Source organism: Dromiciops gliroides, chromosome 1 (genome assembly GCF_019393635.1).
Source record: "Dromiciops gliroides isolate mDroGli1 chromosome 1, mDroGli1.pri, whole genome shotgun sequence".
Lineage (NCBI taxonomy): Eukaryota > Metazoa > Chordata > Mammalia > Microbiotheria > Microbiotheriidae > Dromiciops > Dromiciops gliroides.
This window is the reverse complement of record NC_057861.1, coordinates 155,941,937-155,960,157: the sequence shown is the minus strand read 5'-3', so window position 1 is coordinate 155,960,157 and position 18,221 is coordinate 155,941,937. Positions and strand designations below refer to the sequence as shown.

The following is an 18,221-nucleotide window of genomic DNA, read 5'->3' as shown; positions in this document are numbered from 1 at the left end:
ACTCCAAGCCATATGTATTTTGGGGTTTATCAGGCCTAGAGGGCAGGCAGGGATGGAAGACAATGGATCCTGACTTCAACCATTTACCTGCTATTGCACAGTTAGATTATTTTTCCTGGGTCCTACCTTTCATTCCTCATTCTTATTAGGTAATTCAGGCATACCTGGCTTTCAGAATACCCAGATTAGTCCATTATCCAGCCTCATGGTTAACAGAACAATCTTTATTAGTGCTATGTCACTTCTTTGTCTACAAGTCTTAATTTGAGCCCTGAGTATCTTAGACAACTTAGATTGGACTGCCTGTTTTGTTGCACTTTGCACCATTAGTTTAACTGGGGAGCTGGGGGTGGGGGCAGTAAGGGGAGGAGCGCCCACCTATGCTGTTGTTCTACACAGGCATTTGTTCATCCATAACTGTAATCCCCATGGAGCAGTGTCATTCTACAGAAACAGCATGCTGTAGACATTTCAAATTCCACATGTACAAAACAGAAATCATTGCATTTCCCTGAAAATCTACCCCTTCTTTTAAATCAGTTTCCTTTTTCTGTCAAGTTAAGTTCCAACATTGGAGTGATATAAATTCACAACCTGAGAATCACCCTCCCTTCCTCAATCTCATTCACCACACATGTTCAATCAGTTGACAAGGTCCACTAATTCTATATCTATAACATCTGTCATATCTATCTCTTTCTTTCCCCACTCATTTAGTCACAACCTAATTCAGGCACTTACCACCTCTTCCAAGGATGACAGTCTTCTAACTGATTATTCCCATCCAGTTTCTTCTTTTCTAATACATTCACTAGGGGCAGTGAAGTTCAATAGATCGAATGCTGGGCCTAAGGTCAGGAAGATTTGTCTTCCTGAGTTCAAATCCAGCCTCAGATACTTACTCACTATGTAACCCTGGGCAAGTCACTTCACCCTGTTGATCTCAGTTTCCTTATATGTAAAGTGAACTGAAGAAAATGGCAAACCATTGCCAAGAAAACACCTAAAGGAAGTCATGAAGAGTTGGATACAACTGAAATGCCTGAAAGACAACCAAGAATACATACTCTACATAGATGCCAAAAAGATATTACTAAAGCAAAGGTCTGTCTATTATTCTCCCCGGGCTCAAGCCAAGTTTCAGTTGATTTCTACTATTTCATGAATAAAATAGAAACTATTCTGTCTGACATTTAAAGCCCCTTACAATAAATTAAACGTATCATTCAAGAATATTTACACCTTACTCCCTTCTTACATGTTCTACTAAAATGACTATTTGTACACAATCTTGCATCTCTATTCTTTCTCCTCACATGGAGCTCAAAGAGTTCTTATCTTCCTTCAAAGTACATTTTAGTTGCTATCCCCCCTACTTAATAAACTACAGTAGCTCCCTATTGAGTCTAGGATGAAATAAATTCCCTCAACCTTGTTAGACTTTTGACGTTCTTCCTGTTTTGACCCTAACCTTTCTTTCCAGACTCATTTTGCATTAATCCTTGTGTAGTCCAGTCAAGCTGGCCTTCTTCTCTGGCCCTTACACACAGTCTCTAGCACTCCCATCTCCATGACTTTTCACTGGTCATCCATCACTCATGCTAAAAATGCCTTCCCTGATCACCTTCCTCTAACAGAATTCCATTCTTCCTCCAAAGTGTAGCTCAAGGGGCAGCTAGGTGGCACAGTGGATAAAGCACCGGCCCTGGATTCAGGAGGACCTAAATTCAAATCCGAACTCAGACACTTGATACTTACTAGCTGTGTGACCCTGGGAAAGTCACTTAACCCTCATTGCCCTGCCCCCCCCAAAACCCAACAAAACCCCCAAGTGTAGCTCAAGTTCCATCTTCTGTAGAACAATTTTCCTGATACCAGCAATTCCTAGTACCCGCTTTCCTGAACTACTTTGTAGCTAACTGGTATTTATTTGGATTTACTCTTTTATATTAATTCTGCATATATCTAATTATTGACTTGTACTTATCTCCTACTTAGCACACAAGCCCCTTATGAGGAGAGACTGTTTCATTCATTCTATTTGTATCCCTAGCAAAGTGTCTGACACACAGTAAGCAGTTAACAAATGATTGTTGACTGAATGAATAACTTGCTAGAAGAAGCCTTTTTTGATCTCACCCCCCCCACTGTAGGTATTTAACCATACACACAAAAAAATATTTTGTATTTACTCTGTACCTAGTATGTCTTAACTGTGTACTTGTTTCTCACCAGAAGGGTAGCTGCCTATCATAATAGAAAAAAAAAAGAGTGTTGGACAAGGAGTTAAGAAGACCCAAATTCAAATTCATATCAGATACGTGTTAGCTGTAAGGATAAATTACTCAGGAGCAGGTAGGTGGTACAGTGGATAGAACACTGAGCCTGGAGTCAGGAAGATCTGAGTTTAAATCCAGCCTCAGACACTAACTAGCTGTCCCTCTGCAAGTTACTTAACCCTGTTTGCCTTAGTTTCCTCATCTGTAAAATAAGCTGGAAAAGGAAAAAGCAAACCATTTCAGTATCTTTTCCAAGAAAACTCTGGTTTTATGAAGAGTTGGATGTATCTAAAATGACTGAACAACAATAATAAATCACTTAAACTCTCACAGCCTCAGTTTTCTCATATGTAAAAAGTGGATAGCAATACCATCTACAATACAGAGTTATTCTGAAAATCAAATGAGATAACACATGTATAGAGCTTTGAAAAAGTTATAGTGTTAAATAAATGCTAGTTATTATTAGAATCTAAGTTATCTGACTTGCTGTTACATTTTTGTCTTTGCATTCCCAGTAACTATCACATGATAGACCCAAATTAAATTTCTTCCTGTTTTTGATGCTTTATCCCACCATATTAGGAGATCCATGAATGAGACTCAAAAATAGAAAAGAAATTAGCCTGTAAGTTATTACCTAGGAAACATTTAATGGGTACAGTATAAAGGGAAAAGGGCTGGAATGGGAATGCTTTATAAGGAAGTAGATTATTTGATGAGGTCTTTGATTCTAAGGGGCAGACTTCTAAACAGGAATATGGTAATTTCTGGAAGGTTTGTGAAGCTATCCCTATGCAAGTGAACAGGCATTCACAAAGATACTTTAAAGAGAGTCAACTACCTGTACTGTTTGGTCACCAGGATCCGGGTATCATTAAGCATTCTCAGAATATTCCTTCCCACCCCTCTCAACATTATCTAATTTCAGACATCAGAAACTGAGAATTCAGGAATGGAAACCATTTCACTTTAACTGGACAATACTACAAATATCTCTGAAATCAATAGGCAAACCTTTCCCAAAAGAATACCATAAGGCTTTTCATGACTTTGTGAAAAAAAAAAATCTCCAACAGACATTTCTGATCACTTTCTCTCACAGTATTGTGAGACTGCTAGACCAAAGAGGAAGTGACAGATGCTATCACGGTTTTTTTGGGTTTTTTAAAAAAATTCCTCCCAGATGGCATATATACTTACAAACTGAAGAGAACTAAGTCAAACTATCAAGTTTTTTCAGTAACTGCAAGCTTACTTGAGGTAGGTACCTCGAGATTATTGTTGACATGGTAGTACCTTTAACAACTGGTTAGACATGTAAAATTAATGTAGATCTTATTTTTTAAAATTTTTAACATCTGGGTTTTGTTGCTATTGCTTATGATGATGATGATATCCATAACACAACATAGATGACAGTCACAAGCGTGCACGCAAAGTCAAGCTAGATCAAAGCACCTGATATTGTCATAATTAAAAAGAGCCCTGGTAAGTAATTAGAAAGAAACTAAAAGAAGCCTGACATTTATGAGCAAATTTACTTGGTAAACCTGAATAAAGGGATATTTTAAAACAGTAGAGTTTCTTTCCTCTGATGATGTTTCTTATTTATTTAAAGTCAGCATGTTTAAGTTTAATGCTCCTAAAGGACTCTCATATAAAGGATAGTATCTACATCCCTTATCTTCATCTTTATTTTGATAAAGGTAAATTGTGACCCAGGTACACAACCAACTACAGCAGTTGCTATCACCACAATTTGCAAGGCACCTGCATTCTTTGGGCTGTCTTTCATTCAAAGAGAAGCATCTCTGATATGTTGCCATGGGAATAAAAAAAGAAAATAACTGGAATGATACTGAAAATTATTTAGGGCCTTTAAAAGAATTTCTATTCAAATAAAATAATATATGTATGCAAATAAGTATGTATAAATATATACACATCTATTTATATATGTATTTATGTATATACTTGTATAATATACTTATTTATGTAACCATATATGTGTGTGTATGTATGCATATATATACTTTCATCATTCAATTCTTTTTCAAGAAAAAAAAATACTTGCCAAAAGAATTAAACATTAAATTGGTGAACTTGATGGGTGGATTATATGAAATCCTTTACAGTAATTTAGGTAACTCAACAAGCCAAGAGTGCTAATTCATTTAAAGAGAACTGAGATCTTTTTTTTTTTTTAATGACCCTCCTGCATCACTCATTCCTTTTTCCATTTTTTCCCTCTGTCTCTCTTACTTTATCTTCAAAGTCCTTTTTGAGCACTTCCATGGCCTGGGTCAGCATTTTTTTTTCTGTTTGCTCATTTTGCCAGCCTATTTCTTGACTTTTAACTCCTTAAAGTGGTGCACTGCTTCTAGGGCACACCGTCCCAAGCTTCAAGGGGTCCCAGGTGGTACGATTCTACACTCCCTTGGCCTGTGCTCTGGTGTGTAAATAACCACAGACCTGTTTGTTCTTTAATCCAGGAACAGAATTCTGTTTCACTGCAGTGCAAGCCCCGAAATGTCTACCTACGCCTCTTCCCTACCTGGACCACCACTCAAGACAGCTTCCTGGTTTCAAGCATGGGTAACACAACAAAGTTATGCCTCAGCTCCAGCAGAGACCCTTACAATCTCCCCCTGGTCCGTGAGCTGAGTTCCAAAAGTAGCCACTGACTCAGCTGATTCCAAAGCTCTGGAGACCTGATTCTCTGAGGCTGGAGCTGAGTCTGTGAGGTGAGGCCCATTATTTCATGAGCTATATATTTTATTCCCTTTCAACCATGGGGGTCTTTAGGTTCACTATTTTAACACTGCATGTTAACATTTAGTGGTGTTTATAAGTCCAAGTCAAATCATTTTGTAAAATAGTCATCACATAAAATGTCAAAAGTTGAACTGATCAGTTTTGGTACCTGTAAGTAATGTGCTTGTGTTGCCACTTCTGTCCTGTTAGTGCATATCGCTTTCGACGAATATTAAATTTGGAGCTACCTCGAGTGTGGTCAGGCACACCACACCGAGGTTTCTTCATCCAGCTGTTAAAAAAAAAAATTCCAGTTACCATTTCAAAGAATTTTTTTTTCAAATTTACATGTATACATTTTTTTTTTTTTTTTTTTTTTTTTTTTTAGTTAGAATAAGGTGATAGTTTATTTAGGAGCAAGGGAAGGGAAGGGTGGGGGGAGGGAAACCATGAAAGAAATCCTTGGACTTTTCATGGGGAGATTTGACATAAAGCACATGGCTCAGAGGTACCAAATCTCCACATGTATACATTTTAACAGACAAACCTGAGACCATGGTACAAAACTCCTAGTTCTGAGTAAATATTGCGGTTGTTGTTGTTTCCTGAAATAACCAAGATTATTGGCCACTCTGTCCAGATTAATCAAAGAATTTCCCAATATAGAATTCATTTTGGTCTGTGTTGATTGACATGGCCTTTTACACCAGAAACAACAGGAAAGTTTATAATACTTTATCCCAGTGAAAATTAATTCTCCTTTCATATTACATTTTCTCTTTTTTTCTATCCCTCTTTTTTCCACTTTGACCTTCCATTCCATTATAGGGTAGTTCTCATTTGCCTAAGACTTTTATAAAGAATCCAACTAGATTGAACCTGGAGCTTTTTAAAATAACCAGTTTATATGATTTAGAATCACAGGAACTGAAGTTGAAGGCTAAAATGGAAGTAGCCTTGACCTTGTCACAGAGCACCTGAGTACAAATCCTTGGTCTACCACTTAATCTTCGTGTGACCAAGGTGAGTTACTGAATTTTTCTGGGCCTCACAGTTGCTTCATTTTTAAAATAAGAAGGGTTGAAATAGATTATATCTAAGGTCATTTCTAAATTTATATCTATGAACACAAGTAATTATACATATTGTGTGTGTGTATGTATGTGTAATAGTGGGGTACAGTGGCTGCAGAGGTCTTCCTGAATTAAGGAAAACTGGATTCAATTCTTACCTGAGGTGATACATTTTTAGGTGTGTGACAATATGTAAAAGCCACTTAATGTAAGGTTCCCAGGCAACTCTTTCGGATGACTTTAGGTTAAGGAAGAGTTGCCTGAGCCAATTAAAGATATTTTCATACTAGAAGAACCTCTCAGTAATAAGATCTAAAGATCTGTTAAGACACATTCATTTCAAAAGCATGAATCTGTATTTATCTACTTTTTCTTTTATTTTTTTTCTGGACAAAGCTTCTTATAATTAAAAATCTTTGTTTTCTGTTCCTCAAAGTCACCAGCCTATGTAAATACAATGATTTTAATCATCTTGGCAATGGTTGTGTTATATGCCTCATAAAATATCTCTACTGTGAGATTTTCCTGCTCCTCTGCTAAAGTCATGTACTTAAATAGCTTCTGTATTTTGTTAGTAGCTCTCTATGAATCAAAATTTATTCATGAACAATGTTAAGGAAGAGGATAAATGGGAAAAATTTCTGATCAATACCCACTTATTCCATCAAGGTTTATATAATTCTACTTCCTCAAAATAGAAAGAAAAATAGATACAGCAATAAATCTATAGATTTTTTTAAAAAATAAGTAAAATCATTTAAATAAATAAATTAAATGTATCACAAATTAGTTGTCTTTAAAAGAATGATTTCAAATCTGGTAAAATCAAGAAACATTTTTCAATGATAAATATTACACATCTATATCTATCTATCTAAAGTCTTAGTGGTCTAATCACTAATAATACAGAATATGTAGATATTGGATTTAACTACTACTAATATATTTTTCATGTATTTTAAAAGAAAGTATGACATTTAATTAAGAGAATCATAATCTTTGGGGACAGATAGCAGGTCTTAAATTGTATTGCTATCTCTGACATTATCGAGAATAGTGCTAAACAAATAATAGGTACTAAGTAAGTATTTGATGAACCGATAAATTAATGAATTTAACCAATGCAAGCTGAAAATAGATATACTAAATTTAAGGAAATGCATGCTATATGCAACTTAAGGCAGCAATAAATCTTCCTGAATCATGTTCACAATCTGGTCCCATCTAAGTTTAGGCTTATTTCTTACAAGACTTTCTAATAACACATACCTATTCACTACATTAAATTCCATCTCCCACACCGATGTTTTTGTATAGGCTTTTCCCTCAAGGTTTGGAATATATTCTTTCCTAATCTATATCATCTAAAATTCCTTATTTCTTCAAAACTTAGATCATGAGACCTTCCTTATCTACTCAATTGTTAGTTCTCTGTCTCTATCTCTGTGTCTCTGTCTCTCTTTGTCTCTGTGTGTGTGTGTTTGTGTCTCTCTCCTGCTGCTGCTGTTGCTGCTGCTCTCCACAACTACTCTTCACCCTGGCAAGTCTAGTTTTCCAGAGAAGGACCGTCACTACCATCTCTACACAGCTACAACTCAAACTGTCTCAGGGTGCTAGTAGGAATCCTATTGGAAGGTAGGCTACACCACCCTCACCATTGTTGCTTATAAATATGCCACTGTGTAGGTCCTATTTCTGCAAACCCAGTTGGTCACAATGGTTATATACTTATATTGTTTGTCCGTTGTTCCTTCAGTGGACCATGTCATTGGGGTGATGTCATGACTTACACTGAATTGGATTTAAGTAAGGGAGGACTGGGCAAGGTCACCAACCTCACTCTCTCCTCCAGAGCCATCTGGGTCCAGTGGTAAGACACATAGCAGGATGACTGGAGATGGACCTGGATTTTTAAGGAAATTGGGTTTAAGTGACTTGCCCATTCATATAACTAATAAGTATCTGAGGTGAGATTTGAATTCAGATCCTCCCAACTTCAGGGCCAGTGATCTATCCACTGTGCCACCTAGGAGATACAAGTGAAAACAATTCAAGTGCTCAGGGAAATTCAAAACTCTGGATGCCAAGTGTTGATATCCTTGGTTCTTTCAGGAAAAATGTGAACCATATGAAGCCACTTCTATAGTAAATGTTCCCTTTTGGGTCCTCCTGCTGAGCAAATCCACTCTTCCTCTACTTATGAATTCATGAAGCAGTGATAAACTCTTTACTTATAATGGATGATGAGGAATTATTACACTACTATAATGATAACCAGTTCCATTAAGCCAGCAAAGTGCAAAACTTCTCATGTTGGCATTCTGGGAAAGAGAAAATTCTAGTCAGCTCTGCACTGAACAGCATGCTAGATCATCCAATCATCTTAACAGTTCTTCCTAGAACAAAGTAGTGTTCATATAGAAATTCCTTGAATTAGCTCTCTGAGTGATGCGGACCAGTCCATGCAACTCATCACTCAAGATATGCTACTTTGTCCAATTAGATTCAATTCTCTTGTAATAGAAAAATCAAATAAAGAGATTGCCTTTTCCCCTCTTTTTCACACTATCAGACCAGCTATACACAAAAAGCAACCAGAATCTTTGCTGGATTTTTACCTCCTTCAATCTGTAGATGGCACTATGGGGTAATAAGTGTAATGTAGATCTCTTCCAATGAGCTTCAGCCTTTCAAGCAATCAGCAAATCCTAAAACAGGCATTGAAGCATTCTATCAGCTGACTCTCCTGCTCTACTCTTAACTTTCTCCTACCTTCTCAACTCTCTTTTCAAATAATTCTCTACTTTTCTGCTGGCTTTTTCAGTACTTCCAATGAACAGTTGAAATCTGAGCCTTCTAGGCTTCAGTGATAAATCTTTCCTTCATGAAGCAGAACTCACAAAATATACCTTTCTTTCAGTTGTAAAACAAGCAAAATACCATCCTAATACTCAAAAGGTTATTTGATCCACAACTCTGTAAGTTTTAATCTTTTATACAAATAAAATGATGACCCACAATTCTATGCACCCTCACTCCTTTTCCTTGTTCCAAATAGGTCATTCTGATCCTTGATTCCATCCTCTCAAGAATCTGTCCTTCCTCACATTTTATCTGAAAACCATTTTTCACACTTAAAATTTTAAAATATTTTATAATCAAAACTTCTGTGTTTCACTTTTTTGAGCAACCAAGGAGTTGATATATAAAAGGTGTGGTTCCTTATATCCTATACATGGTGGGTTTTTAATTTCTATAGACAAAAGTTCATTTTCTGCCCCCAAAGTTTGTCTTCTGCTCATTTTAGCAAACTACTCATATATAAAAGGAGTAATAAAACATGATAGAGATATGGATTATGATTGTTATTGTTACTGCTATTTCTTTGTGCATATTTATTCATTCATTAATTTATTCATTTTTATTTGTATTTATATAGGTGTCTATGTATGTGCATTATGTGTTATCTTAGTAGCATCCATTATTAAACTCCATGGGGCAGGGCCTGTTTTATTTTTGGCTTTGTAATTTAAATGTCTAGGATAAATGCAGATGGTACATATTTAATAAATATTTAAATTTAATTTCATTGAAGAATATAGGGTAAACATAGTCAAAATAGAAACACCAAATGTTTTTTAGAAAAAAATATCCTTTTTCCCCACTTTGGACAAAGTGAACATGGAAAGCTGGAACATGGGAATGTCTGTTTCAGTACATGTGTGATATTCAAATGACCTCAGGGACCTGGGTTGAATAATGTTATGACTTCACTAATATTTTGAAGTATACCTATGAATAGGTCATGAAATGAAGTGGAAATTTAGATATTAATTAGTTATGCAGTTAATTTTTATCAACAGAAATGATGACTAAAATTCATAGGGGAAAATCTATTCTAGGGGCTGAATTTTCAAGGCTGACTGATCATATTACCAGAATAACAATTAAATCTCTGTTTTACTTTATGAAGCAGAGATATTGTACTGGTAAAATATTTTTTTCATCTATACAGGTAACTTTTCAGATTCAAATAGAAGTGATGAGGTATAACCTCATGAATACACACACCATCTCTACACAGCTACAACACACACACACACACACACACACACACACACACACACACACATACATGCAAGAATCTCTCTGTACCCTGGAATGCTGCTCACATTTTTCTCTTACAGCGCTTGTAACACAGAAATTTGTATGCGTGCCTTAGAGAAGGGCCCATGCCTTATTCATCTTGCTGTCACTCAATCCAAGAAAGTCATGGAATTTTGCACATAGTAGGCACTCAATAATTGTGGTTTTTATAAATAAATGAATTAATAAAAAATTAGTGGATGCTTTCAGTTTGCACATATCTTAATATTCATTAAAGCACATTACAGTAAAGGTGAGTATTGGGAATGAAAATGAAAATCAGAGTAACACTGAATTTGACTAATCTATATTTTACAGGCAGAAAAAAACAATGAAAAATATTTTTATAATTTGGCATTGAGAACATGCATGCTTAAGTCATACAATTGCTATACTCAAATATTCTATATAATTAAACAAACCATAATATCTAATCAAGGGTAACTTCCAAAGATAATTGCAAAGCATATTAGAGCATTGAATATTATACCCTAGTATTTACAATATTTTAATTCAAACTTTTGTCATAAGCTGGTTCCAATAGTAACCTGCCTGTCTCACAGCTAACCAAATTCAGTTTCTAATCAAGAAAAAAATCAGACAGTGTTTAATAGAACACATTTTATCACAATAAAATGATCTGACAATAAAATATAAATGAAGAATTTATCATATTTGTATAAGCTTAGTCATTAGCATATTTCCAAGCTAATATTAGATCAACATATAACTAAAATAAAGCTTATATTCATATACCAATTTAAACAAACATCATATACACAAGCTACAAAACTTTACATGCATAAGTAAAACAAAAGGACAAATATTCTCACTTTAAAAATATTATTACAACATATTTTAAAGATACAAGAAATAAGGGAAAACTAAGAGCTATTCAATTTTGTTAGTGACTCTATACAAAAACTCACCCTGCAATTATTGATTTCAGGACATGTAATATACTAATTTTACAAGAGAGATAGTGTAGAAAGACAGACTGGCTCTCAGAGTTAAGAAGATCTGACTTGAAGTTTCACTGATGACAAATAGCACCATTACTGGACCATGGGCAATCTACTCAAACTCTTACCAGCCAAAGCAACTCTTGAAGATTGTAAATTTTAGAAAAATCAGCAATGGTAAAAGTTTCCTTATCAGTACTTAATTGGATGAGTGAGGTAATAGAACTTCTAAAAACATCTTCCTTTAAATAAGATACTGTCTCAAAGAAAAAGCCCAAATTAAATCCCTTAGAGACTTTCAGATTATGTATAGTTTAATTTAGGGATGAATTTGCCAGAATTATCTTTTCCCAAATTTTTATTGATAATATTTTTATCTCCTTCATTTTCATAAATATTACTATTCTTTCATTTAGACATAAGCTATGTCTTATAACAGCAGATTTAAAAAGAGGAAAAGGTAATTTAGCATAATTAATGAACACATCAACTAAATATGACAATTGATATATATTCTACATCCATATTTCTCCATCTCTGAACACCTCTGAAAAGAAAGAAGGATGGCCTTCTTTTTGTGTATTTTCTTCTGGATCAATACTGTAATTATATGGTATTCTTTTTGTAGTTGTAGTTTTCTTTTTTTTCTTTCTACTTAGATTTTTATACTCATGCATTTTTCCTCTGGTTCTATATATTTTACTCTGAATCAATTCATATAAAATTTCACTTGCTTTTCTGATGTCTTCATATTATGTTTTTCTTAGATCCCATTAATATTCAAATATATTTCTATACTACTATTTGTTTAGGCATTCCCCAATTGATGTCAATCTAGATTGATTCTAATTCTTTAATATCAAAAATTATATGACCATGGAAAATCATATAATGTTTTCGATCTCCATTTCCCTTATATATAAAATGAGTATATTACTACATGAAGTACTTGCCTCATATGTTGTATGTGTTTATGAAATAAGTTGCCATGCAAAGTACTTAAACCACAATATTTTGTTATTGCTCAGTTATATCTGATTTTTTGTGACCCCCATTTGGTGTCTTCTTAGTAAAGATACTAGAGTGGTTTACCATTTCCTTCTCTAGCTCATTTTACAAATGAAGAAACTGAGGCAAACAAGGTTAAGTGACTTGCCCAGAGTCACAGAAGCTAGTAAGTGTGAGGTCAGATTTGAGCTTAGAAGATGAGTCTTCCTGCCTACAAGGTTGACACTCTATCCATTGAACCACCAAGCGGCCTGAAATCACAATTTACCTTTGTACTTATTTTAAAATTAAAATATATAATAAAAGGAAGTGTTATCTTTCCCTATACTAATTTTTCTCAGTTTAAATGACTTTGGAAGTAAAAGAGAAATGTTATTGACATTTTTATCCTAATATGAATCACATCATTTGCTGTGTTATAATTAAAATTTAATAACAAGATTCACTCCAAAGTTTAAAAAAGGTCTAGGAATATCTCTACATTCTTAATTTATCACATATAAATCTTTAAGCTTTTATGAATTCATAAATACATGTTCTACATAGTTATTATGAGTTAAAATTAATTTTTATGATCAAAATATTGACAAAAGGATAGCATGTTTTGGTTCAGATTTTTTTCCTGATATTTTTTCACCTTCCCACATAGATTCACGTTACAAAGTTGAAAATGTAGAGTTTTGTGGTCCACTAATAAAATGACTAAGAAAATTAATTATATTCACAGAAATAAAAAGCAGAGTTTGTATAAGATGCATTTCTTTTAAATTGCCACATTATTATTCTCTTTCTCACCTGAGGAAATTGATCCTGTAGCAGGAAGGCATAGTTATCACTTTCATTAGGCAGCAACTACCAAAATTATTAATAATTAGTGCCCAATAATTAATAATGTCAGAATTGATGCAACTACAATTGGGTCGATGAAATAGGGGATGATAATGAGTCTCAATTTGTGACAGCTCTATCTTTACACAGATGGATAAATGACATTATTATGGCAGGCAACTGAGTCTAATGAAGCCCAAAATTGAAAAGGTAGTTTAAAAATGTTTTAAGGGAATTCATTGGAATTGTTGAGTCACTCAAATTTTAATTTCAAATTTCATATTAAAATGCAGTAGTAGCTGTTTCACAATCACTGAAGAAATCTCATTGGATGTCTCAAGAATGACCTAATACTGACAAGACTCAATCACGGAAAACATCTGTTGAATTTCTAATGCTTCTCCCTCAGTCTTTGGTTAGGTATACTTGAAGAAGGTAAACTGGAATGAAGGAATAACATACAATGTTCCCAATTCATTGTTTTTATATGTTTATCTTTTAAATTGAAATCAGAAATTGGTCAAACCTAGTTTCCAGTTCTCATGGCAATAATTAAAATGATATACAGTTATATAAGCAGAGATTTTAATAATTTTATGACTAATTAATTATCCTAATTAGAACTGCCATCAAATGCACATCACAGTTAACACCTATTCCCTCTACCTTCAAGCTCAGTATTTATTTCCAACTCTTGGTCAAACATTTTGAATCTACCTTTCTCTGCATCTTTAAATAAAAAGTAAATATTTGAGGTAATAAAAATAACACTTCTATATTACTTCAAAGTTTGAAAAGTGCTTTATTTATATTTTCTCATTTAATCCTCACAACAACTCTAGGGGAGGGGTGTTATTATTATCCTCATTGAGCAGATGAGAAAATTGAACCACAAAGAGGCTAATAGTCTTGCCAATGGTCATATATCTCGTAATGTCTGAGGCAGTATTTGGGTTCTTGTTTTCCTGACTCCAAGTTCAATACTGTATTCACTGTACCATCTATCTGCCTACTCTGCTATCTTAGCAAAACAATATCATCCAATTTTTGGTGCTACACATTATTTTTAGAAAGATATCATTGGAATGGGTTCAAGTCCTGCCTAAGGCTAACTGTGTGAACCTAAGTCCCTTGACCTCTAAATATTCTAGGTAACTCATTAGGAATAAAAGTTAAAGAGAAAGTGCTGACTTTCATTTATAGAACATGTTCACACAATAAGTAACTCCTCATACTAATGAAACCATGGACTAGTCATTATTTTTCCCCTCAACTTATTTTTAGCATCATTTTTCTGAAATCCATGAAGACTTACAAATTCTTGAAAAGGATGGATTAGATTTCAAACAAGCAAAACCAGTTAAAATAAACAAAAGTTAAGTAGGAAACAACACTAGTTTAAATACTAAGCACCAAAAGTGGAGCCTACACTATACCTGCAGGAAAAATACAGCCAAAAGAATAAAAACAGGAATACATAAAAGGGAAATAGGGAAAGGAAAATGACAATAGAAAGAAAAAAGGATAAAGATAAAGTACACAAAAGGAGGTTAATCATTCTAAAATAGCCCCAAACCGTAATCCTGTATGCTCAAAAAAAAATCCTATTTATTTTCACTATAAAATATCATCTTGTGAGGGCAGCTAAGTGGCACAGTGGATAAAGGACCGGCCCTAGATTCAGGAGGACCTAAGTTCAAATCCAACCTCAGACATTTGACACTTACTAGCTGTGTGACCCTGGGCAAGTCACTTAATCCTCATTGCCTGGAAAAAGAAAGAAAGAAAGAAAGAAAGAAAGAAAGAAAGAAAGAAAGAAAGAAAGAAAGAAAGAAAGAAAGAAAGAAAGAAAGAAAGAAAGAAAGAAAGAAAGAAAGAAAGAAAGAAAGAAAGAAAGAAAGAAAGAAAGAAAGAAAGAAAGAAAGAAAGAAAGAAAGAAAGAAAGAAAGAAAGAAAGAAAGAAAGAAAGAAAGAAAGAAAGAAAAGAAAGAAAGAAAGAAAGAGGAAGGAAGGAAGAAAATTAAAAAGAAAAAATATATATATATCATCTTGCTTTTCATACTTAATGATTTTCCAACTTAGTTTAGAGAATTTGTTTACAAACAGTCCACAATTTGAAAAGATAAATATAAAGTATGGTAAAAACTAACTGTATAGCAATATACCTTCAAAAAGTACTTGTATAATTTGGAGGATGAGGAATTAAAACTGCTTGAAAATTTCAGCATTATAACAAGTGTAAATGCCAAGGACCACCATAAAATGAAGGAATTATATTTAGTATAAAAACAACAAACTGTATTATGGAAGTGAATGAATGGCTCTGAGAAATGGAAAATAATGACTTTTTTACTTAAACAGACAATATGTGTTACTATGAGCTCTTTAATTTTGATATTTTCTCATAAACTGGAACTTTTTTTTAATCCAAGTTCTGTCAAAGGAAAATTTCTGAATAGAATCATATCACTTAAAAATTCAAATTCACAATATAATATTATAAAATTAGGTATTTACATTAAGAATGTGGTAAGTATGGCACTGTTTCTGTCTCAATGAATTATAACTAGAATTTTACTCCACATTTATAGTAGATTACACTTCATAGTTTTGAGAAAAATTCATACTATAATATAATTAAACGCTACAAAAGTATGTTTAATTTTAATACATTTTCATGGATTCATTTTGGGTTAAGAAAAAGCAGATAATTGACTTAATAGAATATTTCAGGAAAATAAATAGTAATATTGTATAGCACTTTAAGCTTTGAAAAGTACTTTACAAATAATATTTCATTTTATCTTAAATATAATGCTAGGTTTAATTGCTTTCTTTCCTTCCTTCCTTCCTTCCTTCCTTCCTTCCTTCCTTCCTTCCTTCCTTCCTTCCTTCCTTCCTTCCTTCTTACCCAGCAAGTAGATGCTGTTATTGGTTCTATTTTACAGTTGAGGAACATGAGAAAGACAGAGATTAAGTCAGTTTCCCAGATCACTGACAGCCAGGAAATATCAGAAGCTGAGTTCAAACTCAGGTCTTCTGAGTCCAGGCCCAGGACTTTATTGTATCTCCTAGCTCTTCTGTATTTATCATATATTTACCACCCAAAATAAGATCTTTGATCACACTTTTATATTTCCTACATCTTCTATGATATAGTGCTTTGAATATGGTAGATGTCTGACATATAACTGATCTTTATTTAAAAGAATTATGCACGGGGCAGCTAGGTGGCACAGTGGATAAAGCACCAGCCCTGGATCCAGGAGGACCTGAGCTCAAATCCAGCCTCAGACACTTAACACTTACTAGCTATGTGACCCTGGGCAAGTCACTTGACCCTCATTGCCCCGAAAAAAAGGGAAAAAAAAGAATTATGCAGGGGCAGCTAGGTGGCGGAGTGGATACAGGACCAGCACTGGTTTCAGGAGGACCTGAGTTCAAATCCAGCCTCAGACACTTGACACTTACTAGCTGTGTGACCCTGGGCAAGTGAGTTAACCTTCATTGCCCCCCCCCCCAAAAAAAACAATTATGCAAAGAAATATTTTTAGTAAGTGACACCTTGTTGGGATAGTTGTTAACATGTTATGCATTATTTTTTCCTAGTAGAATAGTGCATTTTTTTCAAATAAACTATGCAATCAAACACTGTTAGAGTCAATATTTTGGGTGAACAGTTAAAAATTTGCTATCCACTTTGTTAAGAAACAACATTACATCATTATATGACATAAAGAACACAGAAAAGGGAAATAAAAGAATTTATCATTTGTTGGAGGCAGGTAACAAGGGACATTCTTGAGGACATTTGATCAATCATTGTTGGTTTGGGAGTTTGATGATGTTACATATATAGTATGTATAAAGCTAGATAGATGATATTGATATATAATTTTCTATCTTGCAAAAAAGTCTTTACAAGCTTTTAACTTTGTATTAATTTTTATTTCATTTTGTTTTAAGAAACATATTTTCTTTATATTTTTATTAGAGATGGTTTCATAGTTTCAATTAGAAGCATATTGCCATTCTTTGAAAAATACTTTAGATTATACAACATTCAGAGGGAATTTTTCTCAGCACAAGGCTGTAAATCAGAAATTTTGCATTCTAATTCCAGGCTTGACAGCAAGTTCTTACATGCCTTTAGGCAAATAATCAAAACTCTTTGATGCAATTTCTTCATCTACAAAATGAGAATAATATTTACATACCCTTAAAGGTTATTGGGCAGGTTAATTAGCAATGTTTTTAAAACTTCTTTGGAAATTTTAAAGCTTGTATAAACAAAAGTTGAGAACTATCTTTACATGTAATGGAAAAAAATAAAATACTTTATTAATTAAAAACTTCTTTGAAGTTAATAAGAGCAAGTTTATACTATATAATTTTTTTTGGACTTCACGGAAAAGTATGACACTTTCATCTGGATAGAAAATTTAGAATGGCAAAAGAAACAATAACATTCCATAGTTATGTAAATATGTTAGAACCTGCTGAGTTAATTTAGGTATGTTGTTTACAAAGAAAGTCAAATCTGTTGATCCACACTAAGACCAGTTAGTACACAGAAGCCCTAAAGAGTGGAAAAAATCAGTAACAAAGTTAATGCAATTCAGAGTTCTCTTAAAATGTCTTCAAACCCTTTCGAGAACTCCACGATATACTTTCATCAGAATTAGATGTTTTAACGATTCTATATATTCCTAATAATGGATAGCAATATGCAACTTGGCCTTTGCCAAGTAAGGTCACAAAGTTAGAAAGACATAAAAGGCAAAGTCCAAAGTAAAGATCCTGAGAAAATACATTGCCCAACAAGTGGTATTGTAATAATCATCTTTTTTGGTTGTTTCCATAGTGTGTTTAGGAGCTGCAGAAAAAAAAAAAAGAAATAATGGCTTAGTTACCATTACTTACTCTATTGTATTTCTGTCCACTTTTCCTGTCATATTAATGCCATAGAACTGCTGCATGGCAGCTAAAGCTGACTGCATGGTCTCTGCAGAACGTAACACCGACATTCTGGGGTCTGTTGGTGGAAGGTAGCCGTACTTTTGTAACCAAACCTGCAATAACAAGTAGAGTTCCTTTTCATTCAAATTTACAAATAAGTAAAAATTTCTCTAGTTCTATAGACCTTCATGTCTAAAAATCAAAGTTAT

At 33.8% G+C, this 18,221-nt stretch overlaps 1 protein-coding gene across 1 annotated transcript in view; it reads right to left on the bottom strand.

Moving 5' to 3' along the window:
• MMP16 (matrix metallopeptidase 16) overlaps positions 1-18,221 on the bottom strand; it is a 387,096-nt gene that overhangs the window by 200,654 nt on the left and 168,221 nt on the right. The window contains exons 2-3 of the mRNA XM_043962815.1: positions 17,977-18,125; positions 5,206-5,328 (exon numbers count right to left, since the gene is read on the bottom strand). Of these exons, the coding sequence (XP_043818750.1) occupies positions 5,206-5,328; positions 17,977-18,125 (272 nt within the window). The remainder of the gene's footprint in view (positions 1-5,205; positions 5,329-17,976; positions 18,126-18,221) is intronic.